Source organism: Panicum virgatum, chromosome 6N, assembly GCF_016808335.1.
Source record: "Panicum virgatum strain AP13 chromosome 6N, P.virgatum_v5, whole genome shotgun sequence".
Taxonomy (NCBI): domain Eukaryota; kingdom Viridiplantae; phylum Streptophyta; class Magnoliopsida; order Poales; family Poaceae; genus Panicum; species Panicum virgatum.
This window is the reverse complement of record NC_053150.1, coordinates 78721-92605: the sequence shown is the minus strand read 5'-3', so window position 1 is coordinate 92605 and position 13885 is coordinate 78721. Positions and strand designations below refer to the sequence as shown.

The following is a 13885-nucleotide window of genomic DNA, read 5'->3' as shown; positions in this document are numbered from 1 at the left end:
TTTATTGCGGCGTTACGGTTCGTCACCACCAAACTCAGAGGTTTCAGCTCCGCCATCTTCTTCTGCGCCAGTAAGAAATCCGTTAGAACATTCTGCGTTCCAACGCAAGGACGGTTGAAAACCTATGTGTTGTTGACCGAATTTTTAAATTTCATGTATAGTACTCCTTTGTTAAGTTCTGTAATGGATTAAGTACTCCTTTTAATTAATCAAGATGTATGATGGATATTGCATATCTTTTAATTATTCATGTTATGTTACATTTAGTTTAATTTAGGTTTGATATATTTTATTTATTCGATACGTGTAAAGAATTCAAATCGATTTATTTAAAATGCAGATGGACCGGCAATGGATGTACAATGCTGACCGACGTTCGAAAGAATTCATTGATGGCCTGCATTATTTTTTGTCTGTGGCTGAGGCAAACAAGCAGAATGGTTTTATGTGCTGCCCGTGTGTTCATTGCAACAATAACAAGGATTACTCATCTTCAAGAACCATACACAGCCACATTTTCGCAAATGGTTTCATGAAAAAGTATATTTGTTGGACGAAGCACGGAGAACAGGGGGTTACCATGGAAGACAATGAAGAAGAAGATTTTGACGACCACTTTCCCGGGAATGCTGGAATCGGTGCATTCGATGACGATATTCCCATGGAAGAGCCCGAAGTAGATGTAGCAGAAAATGATCCCAGCGACGATCTGGGGCAAGCATTGCACAATGTGCAGGCAGACTGTGAGAGTGAAACGGAGAGGTTGAAGTTCCAGAAGTTGTTAGAGGACCACCATAAGTTGTTGTACCCAGATTGTCAAAATGGATTTAAGAAACTTGGCACCACCTTGGAGTTGCTGCAATGGAAGGCGACAAATGGTGTATCCGACAAGGGATTTGGTGAATTACTCAAACTTGTTAAAAAAATGCTTCCTAAGGACAATGAATTGCCTGCCACAACGTATGAAGCCAAACAACTTGTTTGCCCTTTGGGACTGGAAGTGCAAAAGATACATGCATGCCCCAACGACTGCATCCTCTACCGAGGCGAGTACGAGAATTTGGATGCATGTCCCGTATGCAGTGCATTGCGTTACAAGATTAGAAAAGATGATCCTGGAGATGTCGAGGGGGAGCCTCCCCGGAAGAGAGTTCCTGCGAAGGTCATGTGGTATTTGCCTATAATACCACGTTTGAAGCGTCTGTTTAGAAATAAAGATAATGCTAAGTTGATGCGATGGCACAAAGAGGAACGCAAGAAAGACTCGATGTTGAGACACCCCGCTGATGGGTCGCAGTGGAGAAAAATAGATAGAACGTACCCTAAATTTGATTTGGATGCGAGAAACATAAGGTTCGGTTTGAGTACGGATGGCATGAATCCTTTTGGTGAGATGAGCAGTGGTCATAGCACTTGGCCTGTGACTCTTTGTCTGTACAATCTTCCACCATGGCTCTGCATGAAACGAAAGTTCATCATGATGCCAGTGCTTATCCCGGGTCCAAAGCAGCCCGGAAATGACATTGATGTGTACCTAAGACCATTGGTTGAAGAACTCTTATTGCTCTGGGGCGATGAAGGTGTACGGATGTGGGACGAATACAAACAGGAAAACTTCAACCTACGAGCATTGCTGTTCGTAACGATCAATGACTGGCCTGCTCTTAGTAACTTGTCAGGACATTCGAACAAGGGATACAAAGCATGCACACACTGTTTAGATGATACCGATAATATATGGTTGACTCACTGTAAGAAGGTTGTATACATGGGTCATCGTCGGTTTCTTCCCATCAGGCATGCGGTACGAAAGAAGGGCAAGCATTTCAAAGGCCAAGCGGACCACCGAACAAAACCGATGCACCGTAGTGGTAAAGACGTCTTCAACATGGTAAAAGATCTAGAAGTTGTTTTTGGAAAGGGATCTGGTAGCCAACCTGTTCCGAACGAAAACGGAATGGCGCCCATGTGGAAGAAGAAATCTATATTTTGGGAGCTACCATATTGGGAAGTCTTAGATGTTCGTCATGCAATTGATGTGATGCACCTCACGAAGAATTTTTGCGTCAACCTGATAGCATTCTTGGGAGTGTACAGAAAGACAAAAGATACAGTAGAAGCACGTCAAGAATTGCAACGTATGGAAGAACGAGATGCCTTACATCCACAACAGCGAGATAATGGACGACAATACTTAAGTCCTGCCAGCTATACTCTTAGCAAGGAAGAGAAAGAAACCATGTTTGACTGCTTGAGCAGTATAAAGGTTCCATCTGGATACTCATCCAATATAAAAGGAATCTTAAATTTGGCAGAGAAGAAATTTACAAATCTCAAGTCCCATGACTGCCATGTGCTTATGACCGAACTTCTTCCGGTTGTGCTGCGGGGGATTCTGCCTGATAACGTCCGGTTAACCATCGTGAAGATATGTGCCTTCCTCAACGTAGTTTCTCAGAAGATAATTGACCCGGAGAATTTGATAAAGCTGCAAAACGATGTGGTGCAATGTCTTGTTGGCTTTGAGCTGATATTTCCACCATCTTTCTTCAACATCATGACACATCTTCTAGTGCACCTTGTCAAAGAAATTTATATTCTCGGACCAGTATTTCTACACAACATGTTCCCATTCGAAAGGTTCATGGGGGTACTCAAGAAATGTGTTCGTAATAGAGCTCGTCCAGAAGGAAGCATCGCCAGTGCCTACGGAACTAAGGAGGTCATTGACTTTTGTGTTGACTTTATTGATGACCTTAAACCGATTGGAGTCCCTGAATCGCGATATGAGGGGAGACTAACTGGAAAGGGTACATTAGGAAAGAAATCTTATGTCTGCACAGATGATTTCTCATTCAAGAAAGCGCATTATACGGTTCTTCAACAATCATCCTTTGTTGACCCATATATCGAGGAACACAAGAAAATTCTGCTCTCCAATTTCCCGGAAAAGTCTGAGGCATGGATTACACGTGAGCACATGAACACTTTCTGCAGCTGGTTGCGGAAGCATCTAATGCATAACATGGATATAAGTGAACAACTGTTCTTATTGGCTAGGGGACCATCTTGGAATATCTTAACATACCAAGGGTACGAGATAAATGGAAACACATTTTATACGATAGCCCAAGATAAAAAGAGTTCCAACCAAAACAGCGGTGTTCGTATGGATGCCACGGACAATAATGGAAAAAAAGACACATATTACGGCTACATTGAAGAGATATGGGAGCTGGATTACGGTCCCAATTTCAAGGTGCCTCTATTTCGTTGCCAATGGGTTAAGCTATCTGGAGGAGGGGTAACAAAAGATGAGTATGGGATGACAATAGTTGATCTCAACAATCTTGGGTATAGAGACGAGCCATTTGTCCTAGCCCAGGATGTCGCTCAGGTTTTCTACATTAAGGACATGTCCAGCAAGCCAAAGAAGGGGATCAACAAGCAAAAGGATGAGCCTAAGCGACACATAGTTCTATCAGGAAAGAGAAACATCGTTGGAGTGGAGGACAAGATAGACTTTTCAGAAGAATATAATAATTTTGTTGCCATTCCACCTTTCGAAGTAAATGCTGATCCATGCATCCTGCTAGCCAATGATGATGCTCCATACTTGCGCCGTGATCATAATCAAAGGACATTTGTGAAGAGAAAGTCATTTACCGCTAATCCTTCATGTACTTGAATCATTTTATATTATTGTATAAAAACATAATCGCAATTCGAATACTTTTATTATATATGTACTGTACAATTATACTTTATGTGTTATTTATATTATTTTATATATTTTTCACTTAATTACTAGACTCAATTATAATTTTCATTCAATAATGGATTACTCAACTAATTTTATTTATTTCATGAAATTACATTCACATTAACACACTATACTCTCTCACTAACACACACAATCTCACTAACACACACTATCTCTCAAACTCACACACTACTCATTAATATCATGAAATTGCTTAATTTTATCTAAAATTCACTTTTTAAATGTTAATATCATGATAGAATCCACTTTCTATCGAAAAGCAACAGTTTGAAAAAAAAATTCACCTAATATATTTTTGCATGGTCAAAATAACAAATATGATTTCAAAAAAGTTAGATATTTCATTGACCCAATCACTTGAATGAAAATTAATTATTTTTGTTGCGTGTATCAAGTTTATATAGAGATAAGAAATTTTGTTCCATAATTTTTGGAATCATAATTTTATTAACTGAATTAACAAATGAAAGCCAATTTTAAAAGAGAAGTAAAAAGAAACAAAAACAAACATAACATTAGGCGGGAACGAGGGAAAACGGGCCCCTTTTGTCCCGGGTGGTAGATCCACCCGGGACTAAAGGTGGGCCGCGGGCTGGGAATTTTCCCAGCCCGCCCAAAAACCCCTTTTGTCCCGGGTGAAGCCACGACCCGGGACAAAAGGTCCTTTTGTCCCGGGTCGTGGATTCACCCGGGACAAAAGGCCCCCCCCCATATATTTCCTTCCCTCCTTCGCCCTTCGCCCTTCCTCCCTCCCACCGTCCGTTCCCCTGCTCCCCCCACCGCTCGAGCTCCCCGAGCACCGCCGCCGTCGACGTCGCCGCCCAGAGCCCCGCCGCGCGAGCCCACGTCACCGAGCGCCGTCGTCCCTGCGAGCGCCGCCGCCGTTGACGTCCGCCGCCCTCGTCTTCGCCGCCCCCGGCCTCCACTGCACGCCGCCCTCGTCTTCGCCGCCCCCGGCCTCCACTGCACGCCGCCGCGCCGCCACCCTCTCCGCTGCGCGCCACCGCGCCGCCAGCTCCCTGCCTCGTCGTCCAGGGCCGTGCCGCGCCCCTAGCTAGCTAGGTTTCCCCACATTTTCTTTTTTCTTTTCAAATTTTATGTTTATGTAGAATTCAATTATTAGAATTCAATTATCATGTATGAGTAGTGTTAATTTAATTTATTATATATTAAGTAGAATTCAATTATTAGAATTAGGTGCAAATTTTGTGCAAATGTTATTAGAATTCAATTTTGGATATATTATTAGAATTCAATTATGGATATATTAGTAGAATTCAATTATGGAAATATTATTAGAATTCAATTTTGGAAATATTATTAGAATTTAATTATGGAAATATTATTAGAATTCAATTTTGGATATATTATTAGAATTCAATTTTGGATATATTATTAGAATTCAATTTTGGAAATATTATTAGAATTTAATTAAGGAAATATTATTAGAATTCAATTTTGGATATATTATTAGAATTCAATTTTGGATATATTATTAGCAACAAATTATGGATATATTATTAGAGAGAATTTCGAGAGAAATAGAGAAGGAAATATAGAATTAGAGAGAATTTCTATTATGATGTATTCATTATTTAATTATGTCATTCAAAGACTTTAATTCATCATGTATTTATTTTTTTTTATGTCATTCAAAGAGTTCAATTCATCATGTATTTCGTTACCGATCCCGATCGAAACATGAGAGAAAAATTACTGATAAGTAATTAACATGAATCTATGAATTTACTATAATAACATTCAGGGTCCAACTTAATTGACGTAAATTGCTGACTTCGATTTACTAGAAAGAAAACTCTTGGCAAGTAAGTAACATGGATCCATAAATTTTCTATAACATTTACTAATAAAAAAACTTTTAGTTTCGAGCTACTTAGACCTAAGTCTATAAAATCAACCACAACAAAAGAACCTGATGAAATCGGCACAATTCAAAGAAAGTAGCAAATTATATGGTTAATTTAGCATTGTACAGGATCAATGAAGGTCTAGAAAATTACGAGAATTGTGTACTAAGAAGCATGGTAAACTAGTATAAGAGCGATCAATCATGTAACTTTGGGACATGCTCATAATTTGAAATCATAATTTAGAGTTCATGTTATTTAGAGTGAAATCATAATTTGTTGTTAAGAGTGAAATCATAATTTGTTGTGTAAATAAAGGTATATTTACAAATTTTTAAATGTATGAATGTATGTATGTATGTATGTGTAAAGTGAGTTTAAATTTCTTTTAAATATTTCATGTATATTTCTTGAATTACTTAGTGAAATATTTCTCGACCTCATCCATTGATCGGTACTTAGTGAAATTATCGATAGAATATTTCAAGTTCATTTCTTGAATTACTTAGAGAATATTACTCGACCTCGTCCATCAATCGGTACTTAGTCAAATGCTCGCAAATATGTGGATTATTTAGATAATTTTTTAAGGGTTTTATTTGTATTCATATTTTAGTTACGATGGACCCGCGACACACAGACGCGGAAGACGAACAGTTCTTGTTGAATATGATTGGCGAAGGTCAAGGAGATGTCGCTGAACAAGCTGATGATGGCAGCAATACCGACATATATTTGAATATGTCCGGTGATGGAATTGAGGCACCATCTATTCAGGATGACGCTGCTGCTGAACAAAGCGCTAATGTACATATCACAACTATAATTATTTGTAGTGACAATCATATTTTCATCTGAATCTATATGAATACTATGAATGTTTTTTTATAGCCGTCTGGATCATCGTCGCAGCAGAAAAAGACGAAGCGAGGCCCAACAAAAAAACTGGAAGGGCGGTTCATTATAACGGAAGTTGGTCCAGATGGCGAACCGATCGCTCCAGAAGCTGCCGCCAAAAAATTCATAAGACAATCCGGATGTATTGTCACGGACCACATCCCGATCAGCTTCAAGCTCTGGAAAGCTTCCAATCCAAGCGAGGAACGGGATGCGGTACCCGAAAGAGAAAAAGAATGGTGCTGGCGGGAGCTTAAGAAAAACTTCACGGTTCCAGCTGAATCCGAAGAGATATGCAAGCACTGGACCCTGAGTAAGATGGCCGAACAGCTATGATCATTCAAGAAAATTTTGACGAAGAAATATATCAAGACCGGGACCACACCCGTATTTACCGGCGAGCTTGAAAAGCTCAGGGGTCACTGGGATGCATTTGTGGAATACAAGTCTTCAGAGCTTGGGCTTCAGAAGGTGCAGAAGGCCAAAGACAACGCCTCGAAGAAAGTGTACCATCACACTCTAGGCCAAGGAGGCTACAAGCTTGCAGTACCCAAATGGGAGAAGATGGAGCAGGATCTGCTTGACAGAGGCATCCAACCTGCGACCATGAACTGGCCTGAAAGGTCAAGGACCTGGTTTTATGGTCACGGGGGAAGCTTGGACCCATTGACTGGTGACTGCGTCTATGGGCCAAACATCCAGCGAGCAGCCCAGAGACTACAGGAGGCCATACAAGCAGCGGCCGAGGGAACATTCAAGCCGGATAGAGAGAGGGACGAGCTGACTTACGCCCTTGGGAATCCAGAGCATCCGGGCCGCACAAGAGGCAAAGGCGTGGTTCCGTGGAAGTATGGGTTCAGGGATTACATTGAGTCATATAGAAGCCGGCAAAGAAGAAAGAATGATGAGCGGGAGCACTTGCGAAGGCTAGAGGAACGGCTCATGTCACACGATCAAAGACTGGAGGAAGAGGTTCAACGCCAAGTGGCCGTAGCAATGAGCCAGCAACAGCAAGCGCAAACGTTGCCTCCAGAGCCTAGTGTCGCAGCCGATCACCTGTCTCAGCGGAAAAGCAGCTGCGCTTCCACAGACGTCGCCGCCGCCGAGCCCACGGGGATCCAGGCCGCAGTTGAAGCGTCGGCCCCGCAGCGATTTCCAGTGGATGAGATCACCCACCGGACACCTTGTGACCTGCAGACTGCCGTTAAGAACTTAATGTTCACTGTTGCGTACGGTACCGCCATGCCAACCGAACCAGGCGACGTGTACCACGGGCATCAAATTCCGCCTAGATACACAAGAGTTGGCGTGGAGCAGGTGTGCCAGGGTTGGGAGACGCTCGAGCTTGATATTCCTGGAGGCGATGGGGAGAGGACACTAGCAGAAGCCATTCATGGCTACATCCTATGGGATAAGTGCTACATTGTCCTAAAGTCGGATGATCAAACACCAAGACCGGCATCTCAGCATGCCTCTCCAAGACCGGCATCTCCGCAAAACTCCCCAAGGGCAGCACTGTCTCGGCAAGGTTCACCGGCACATTCTCCATCACCATCATCTCATGCGCCGATGAACACTCAAGCGTCACCGTCGCCTCCATGGTCACCCCCTCCGCCGCCGGCAAAGAAGCAGAAACGGCCGCCGGCAAAGAAGGTAGCTGCACCGGCTAAGGAGCCTCCAAAGAAGAAGGAAAAGAAGAAGAAAACCAAGGAGGCTCCTATTAAACCCTGGGACATGAGCCTTGAAGAATGCGATCGGATAACTCAAGAAAGAGTTAAAGAGCACTTCAAGCCGAAGCCGAAGCCGGAGCCCGAGAAAGTGATAAATCCGATAGATTTGAAATTTTTTAAGGGAATGTGCGAAGCAAATAAGAGAAAATTCATTCCGAGAGACCCCCCTTCAGACTACGAACGCACAATTATCAAAACTACTGAGAAAAAGAAGAGACAATCAAAGTCGTCGTCGTCCGACGTTCCACAGCTCGGAGCCCAAAAGAAACAATCAATAGAGCCTCTCGTAGTGGGACAGACGACGCAAGAACAAGACTTTGTTACATTTTTGAAAGAATCAAACCTGACGGCCGCTCAGATTGCAGGGGGAGAAGATATTCCAAAGGCCGATGTGGTCGTCAAATGGACGTTTGAGATCGGCAAAACTCTTGTACCCCCCGAAGTAGTGTCTGTGCTTCCAACGCAAATGTATAAGCTGCACCAGCACTACATGCATGCGATGGCCGATTGCATCTTCATGCAGGGCGCAAAGATTAAAGATGACAATTTCTTACGGGGGGAGGCCATTCTATGGATAAACTGGGAAGAAATTTACCAACTATTCCATCAGGAGGCCCTCGACATCTCTATGGTCGCCTTGTGGGTTCTGTAAGTATTTTACTCTCCTTACGTATTGTTTTGCATGATCTCAACATATTGATCTCTTGATTTATTCGGTATCATGTAGAATGGAGATACATACTTGCAGAAGAAAGGGATACTCTCACCTCGGCTTCATCGACCCAATTACTTGTAATTGGAGGCTTCTACGCGACAATACCGATGAGATATTCCAAATGTTGTTCAAGTACATAAGCGTTTATCACAACAAGCAAATGATATTGTTTCCTTACAACTTTGCGTGAGTGATTCCTTCCGTCTAACTCTTTCTATTCTGTAATCGAATTGTTTAAACCTTAACTACCAAGAACTGCCTCCGTATAATCTTGCAGTGAACACTGGGTCCTAATTGTCATAATTCCCGAGAAGAGCCTACTCGTGGTTATGGACTCATTGAGGAGACCTCCAGAACAATACGAAAATCTTCTTAACATGACGAAAAAGTAATTCTACCACTACTCCGTCGGTGACCGATAATTTGAATCACTTTGTTACTTGACTATAATTGTTCTAATCATGCACAGGGTTTGGAAAGAATTCGCTAAAAATCATCCAGGCAAATTTGATAAGGAATTGAAGATCAAGACAGATTTTCCGGTACGCACTTGGATGATTCATTGCACGATTCATTAGTTTTATTATATATTCATGTAAATACCTGATAATTTTTTCTCTCTTAAAGTGTATGAGGCAGAAACCAGGCACTGTATTGTGCGCATACTATGTATGCGAGAACATCCATGGTCTGGTAGGTCCTCCAAAGGGCTGGACAGATTGGGAGGAGGAAGTAAGTAAAAAATTTGTTAATATTTGAACTCGTATTTTAATTAGTCGAAATTAATTATCCCCTTTTTCCATAGGTCGGGGAGATGCGCGATAAACTCATACCGGAGGAAAAGATTATGGCGATTCAAGAACAATTCTCCGGATTTATTGTTGAGCAAGTCCTCGATCCAAAAGGCGAATTCTACTACGATGGAATATCTAATATTGACAATCACAGCAAATATGACAATATACGTGTATATATGTAATTAAGAACGAATATAACTATGTAAATATATATGTGTGTCTATGTATTAAATTTCTATTTATGAGTATGTATGTATGTATTAAATTTCCAAAAGGCGAATTCTACTATGTAATTAAGAACGAATATACCTATGCAAATATGATGGAGTATGTATGTATTATATATATAAGCACTCCAATAATATATATGTGTATATATATATTTATATAATATTGGTCCTAGACATTTTCATATGTAAAGGAATTCACATGTATAGATATGTGTATACATATATATATATAAGTGAATTAATTTATATATGAAAACTATCTAGGAAAAATATTATATAAGTAACTATATATATATGTATATATTAGTGGAGATCATACACACTGAATTCCAATACAAAAGTTTAATTGAAATGCAAAAGTATAATTGAAATAGAAAAAGAATTGAGAAAAGAAAAACATGAAAAAAAAGAGACATTTTGTCCCGGTTGGTAACACCAACCGGGACAAAAGGGTGCGCCAGCCACGTGGGCGCTGGCTGCACCTTTTGTCCCGGTTGGTGTTACCAACCGGGACAAAAGGTCCTCTTCTGTCCCGGTTGCCAGACCCGGGACAAAAGGGCACCCCCTTTTGTCCCGGACTGGCGTTCCCGGTTGGGAAACCGGGACAACAGCGGTTTCCCAACCGGGACAAATCAACGTTTTTGTAGTAGTGAAGTGGATCACAACAAAGAAAGGTACACAAATCATAGATCATTCCTTGTCCCGGAGCTGGGAGCCAACTGATGGCAAGGCAAGTGCGTGCGTGCTCGATCGGAGGCTTGCTTGCCCATACTAGGTTTTTTCCAAAATGGATGATGATCCATGCAACACTAGCTAATAACGACAATATATTTATATAGATTTAGGGGGTTATTTTATTTCATTTTTAATAATGGCATGGTGGGTAATTTTATATAAATTTAAGGGTTATTTTATTTTATCTTTAATAATGGGTAATTTTTTAGAAAATATAGTAGATCTAACGGCTATTATTATTAGAGTTACATGATGGACGACCGGATGTTTCTGATTTTTGTGAGAATTGTTAGGATCTTTTTTTTTTCTTAGCGCGTCTAGTGAGGATTAACGTGGAGGCTTCAAAAAGAGTCTCCCATTAGTAATATTAAGATTAAGATTTGGTTTTTCTTTAATTATGGTTGTGGTTGATACGTTCTTGTGACTAGCTATGATGGTTTTTTATGTCCGGGGAATGGCTACAAAGTTTTATATCACCTTTTTGTATATAACAACTTCATGTTATGGTTGTCATATATATGTGATGCCGGTTGTTTTCGGATGTCCAAAATATTTATTCAGTCTTAGTAGAATATATATATGTTATGTGTTGATAAGTGCTCAAGAAACCTGTCGATGGATACATATAAGAGCACGGATATATATGGAAAGCACACGGCCATGAAAGCGGCGAAAACTAGTACTGTACACACAATAATTATAATTATTAAGGGAAATCAACACATACAGGGCATGCCATACGTAGGTATATGTGGCAGCAGTCACAAAGCACGCATACATGGTGTCTGTCAACTTGATGTTGGCACTCACACAGATTATTCCAATACTCGACTCTCAGAGAATAGGCATCACCCAACCTGATGGAGTCGCGCTCACACTGATGAGACACAAGAGGATATATATATAGCAATGGGCTGTCATTCGGTCCATAAAGAATGACGGTAATCATTCCAGGTCATCGGCTTGGAATAACTTAACGGTGCACTTAGTATCCGGCCTGGTCCCTGTCATGCTCGCGCATATACATACGACCATGAATGAGATCACCGCTGTTGATGGATCACTGGGCGCCGCGCTTTCCCGTCCCGCGGGGGGCGCTGTTTGATGTGCAGTCCTAGGGGGGGGGGGGGGGCTGACAATCTTTTCCACCAGCACGATCTGCTTGCATCCAGCTGATAACACCAACTCAGTCGGCAGTTTAGACCTGCTTGCATATATAGTTGCATGCATACATACATTATACTCTCTTCGTTCTTTTTTTATTTATCGTATGTTAGTTCAAAATAAACTAACCGACTACAAATATTCGAGAACAAAGATAGTACTAGTAAATAATAAATAATTTACGTCATCTGATGATATAGATGTAGTAGATTATATATATTTTTTCAATCAATCTTAAATACTGTATATAGCTAGAATATCACTAACTACTTACTACAGGTACGTACCTTTCTGTCGTGATTGCTCCTGCTGCACACCCGACGATTAGTGTGTCGAGGTCCTTAATTTGCTTCATAGCGAACTTCAGACTGTCCTGGATGTTCGGTCCTTCATACATCGCGCCGGCAATGTTCTGTGCTCAAAGCAGTACACACACACACACATATAAGTATCTGCACAAATTATGATACACATACACTACCTTCGTCTCAAAATAGCTAGCTATAATTATTCTAGCTTGTTGTAAGCCAAACTATTCATTACATTCATATATAAACAAACATCAATTAAATGGTTTATTAACTCAATTAGCTACAACGAAGCTGCTTGAGGTGTACTCCAGTTATTATGGAGACACAGAAAATAGCTAGTCCGTGCGTGCTGCATATTTGTAAATTAAAATTTGCGTACTTTTTTAAAGTCTCCAAACAAAACATCAAAACGTTGTCTCGCTTGCTGGCCGCCTGGGAGGAACCTGGGGAAGAACATGTCCACAATCTCTTGCCAGTTAGAAAGTCGTGTGATTGAGACTCCTGTACCAAAAGTATATAGTGGGATATATAAGAAATGTTATATAAGCAGTTTATCGAGCTATAAATAATGGGCACGGTACGTAATTAATGGAGTATAATGTGTACATATATTATTGTTAGTCCCCAATGCAAGAGAGATGACATTGGTTGCTTGATATATGTTATATATAGTATAATGGTTTCTATTGTTATTGAAGTGGTCCTATTTAGATCAGTACTCTAGATAGATCCTAGCTGGGTAGCCTACGTTAGATCTGGAGTTTCAAGCTAGTTCAAAATTACAAAATGATATTAGCTCTGGGTTCTAATGAATTAAACTCCACGAATGTAATTTGTGAATCCGGCGGCCACAGATAATAAGAGAGAGAGAGATGATGCAAAATATATAAGAGGCAATTAACTGATTAAAAAGAGGGGGATTGGAATACATATCATCATGATGCGTGCATGGTACCACACCTGTTAATGGCTGCTGTATCACCGGAGCTTGGGCGACATCCACTTTTTTTATGAGAATAACGTGGAGCTTAAGCTGTGGTGATTTGGTAACAAATTCCTCTTTTGCCCACTTCAGTGCTGTGAAGCCATCCTTTAAGAAGTCGTCAAAAATGCCCACCCATACAGTATTAGTCGCCATCGATCTTTCGATGTGATGAACAGAAGGCGAGGAACTGCGACGACCAGAGCAGCGTGGTAGCTATCTGTATATATAGACAAATAGTAGTGAGCATTATTCATCGATCCAACTCTTCAGCGTGCATGCATGATATACAGCTAATTAAATACTAATTCAGTAGATAGTGTCGGTCGCTAGCATTTAGTCGTCAGTGCATAGCTAGCTAGCTACTGTGTTTTGGATGCTTAATTAGGCATTTTCCCCTTCAATAATGGTGCTTTGGATGGGATGGCTTTTCGATCGCTAGCCCTACACAGAATTATTGGGGAGAATTTATAAAATGGTGCATGTATGTCTTCCATCTGCGTGGAAATTCTTATTTTGTGTCTACCGTCTTTAATTTCCACTGCTACGGGTTATTATTATTTTTTGACTACTAGAGGCGTGGGCATAAACCTATTTATTTGCAGCTACCGTGTCATTGGCTCGTCGTTATTAGGTCGCTAGAAATATACTATATTGCATTGTCCAGCTACT

The 13885-nt window shown here is 40.8% G+C and overlaps 1 protein-coding gene across 1 annotated transcript; it reads right to left on the bottom strand.

Annotated features, from left to right (window-relative positions):
• Positions 1 to 11434: 11434 nt before the first annotated feature.
• LOC120680027 lies at positions 11435 to 13404 on the bottom strand. The gene is made up of 4 exons (XM_039961675.1): positions 13192 to 13404; positions 12611 to 12732; positions 12208 to 12332; positions 11435 to 11960 (listed from the first exon to the last, which is right to left on the bottom strand). The coding sequence occupies exons 1-4, from the start codon at positions 13367 to 13369 to the stop codon at positions 11702 to 11704; spliced, it is 684 nt and encodes a 227-aa protein (XP_039817609.1). The 5' UTR covers positions 13370 to 13404; the 3' UTR covers positions 11435 to 11701.
• Between the last annotated feature and the right edge of the window lie 481 nt (positions 13405 to 13885).

What these genes read in the sequence shown, in the direction of transcription:
- LOC120680027 (XM_039961675.1), bottom strand. Translation starts at nt 13,369, where the DNA reads ATGGCGACTAATACTGTATGGGTGGGCATTTTTGACGACTTCTTAAAG. An exon ending in GATACAGCAGCCATTAACAG is followed by an intron (nt 12,733 to 13,191) that starts GTGTGGTACCAT and finishes CTTTTGGTACAG; the next exon opens with GAGTCTCAATCACACGACTT. An exon ending in TGTTTGGAGACTTTAAAAAA is followed by an intron (nt 12,333 to 12,610) that starts GTACGCAAATTT and finishes CTTTGAGCACAG; the next exon opens with AACATTGCCGGCGCGATGTA.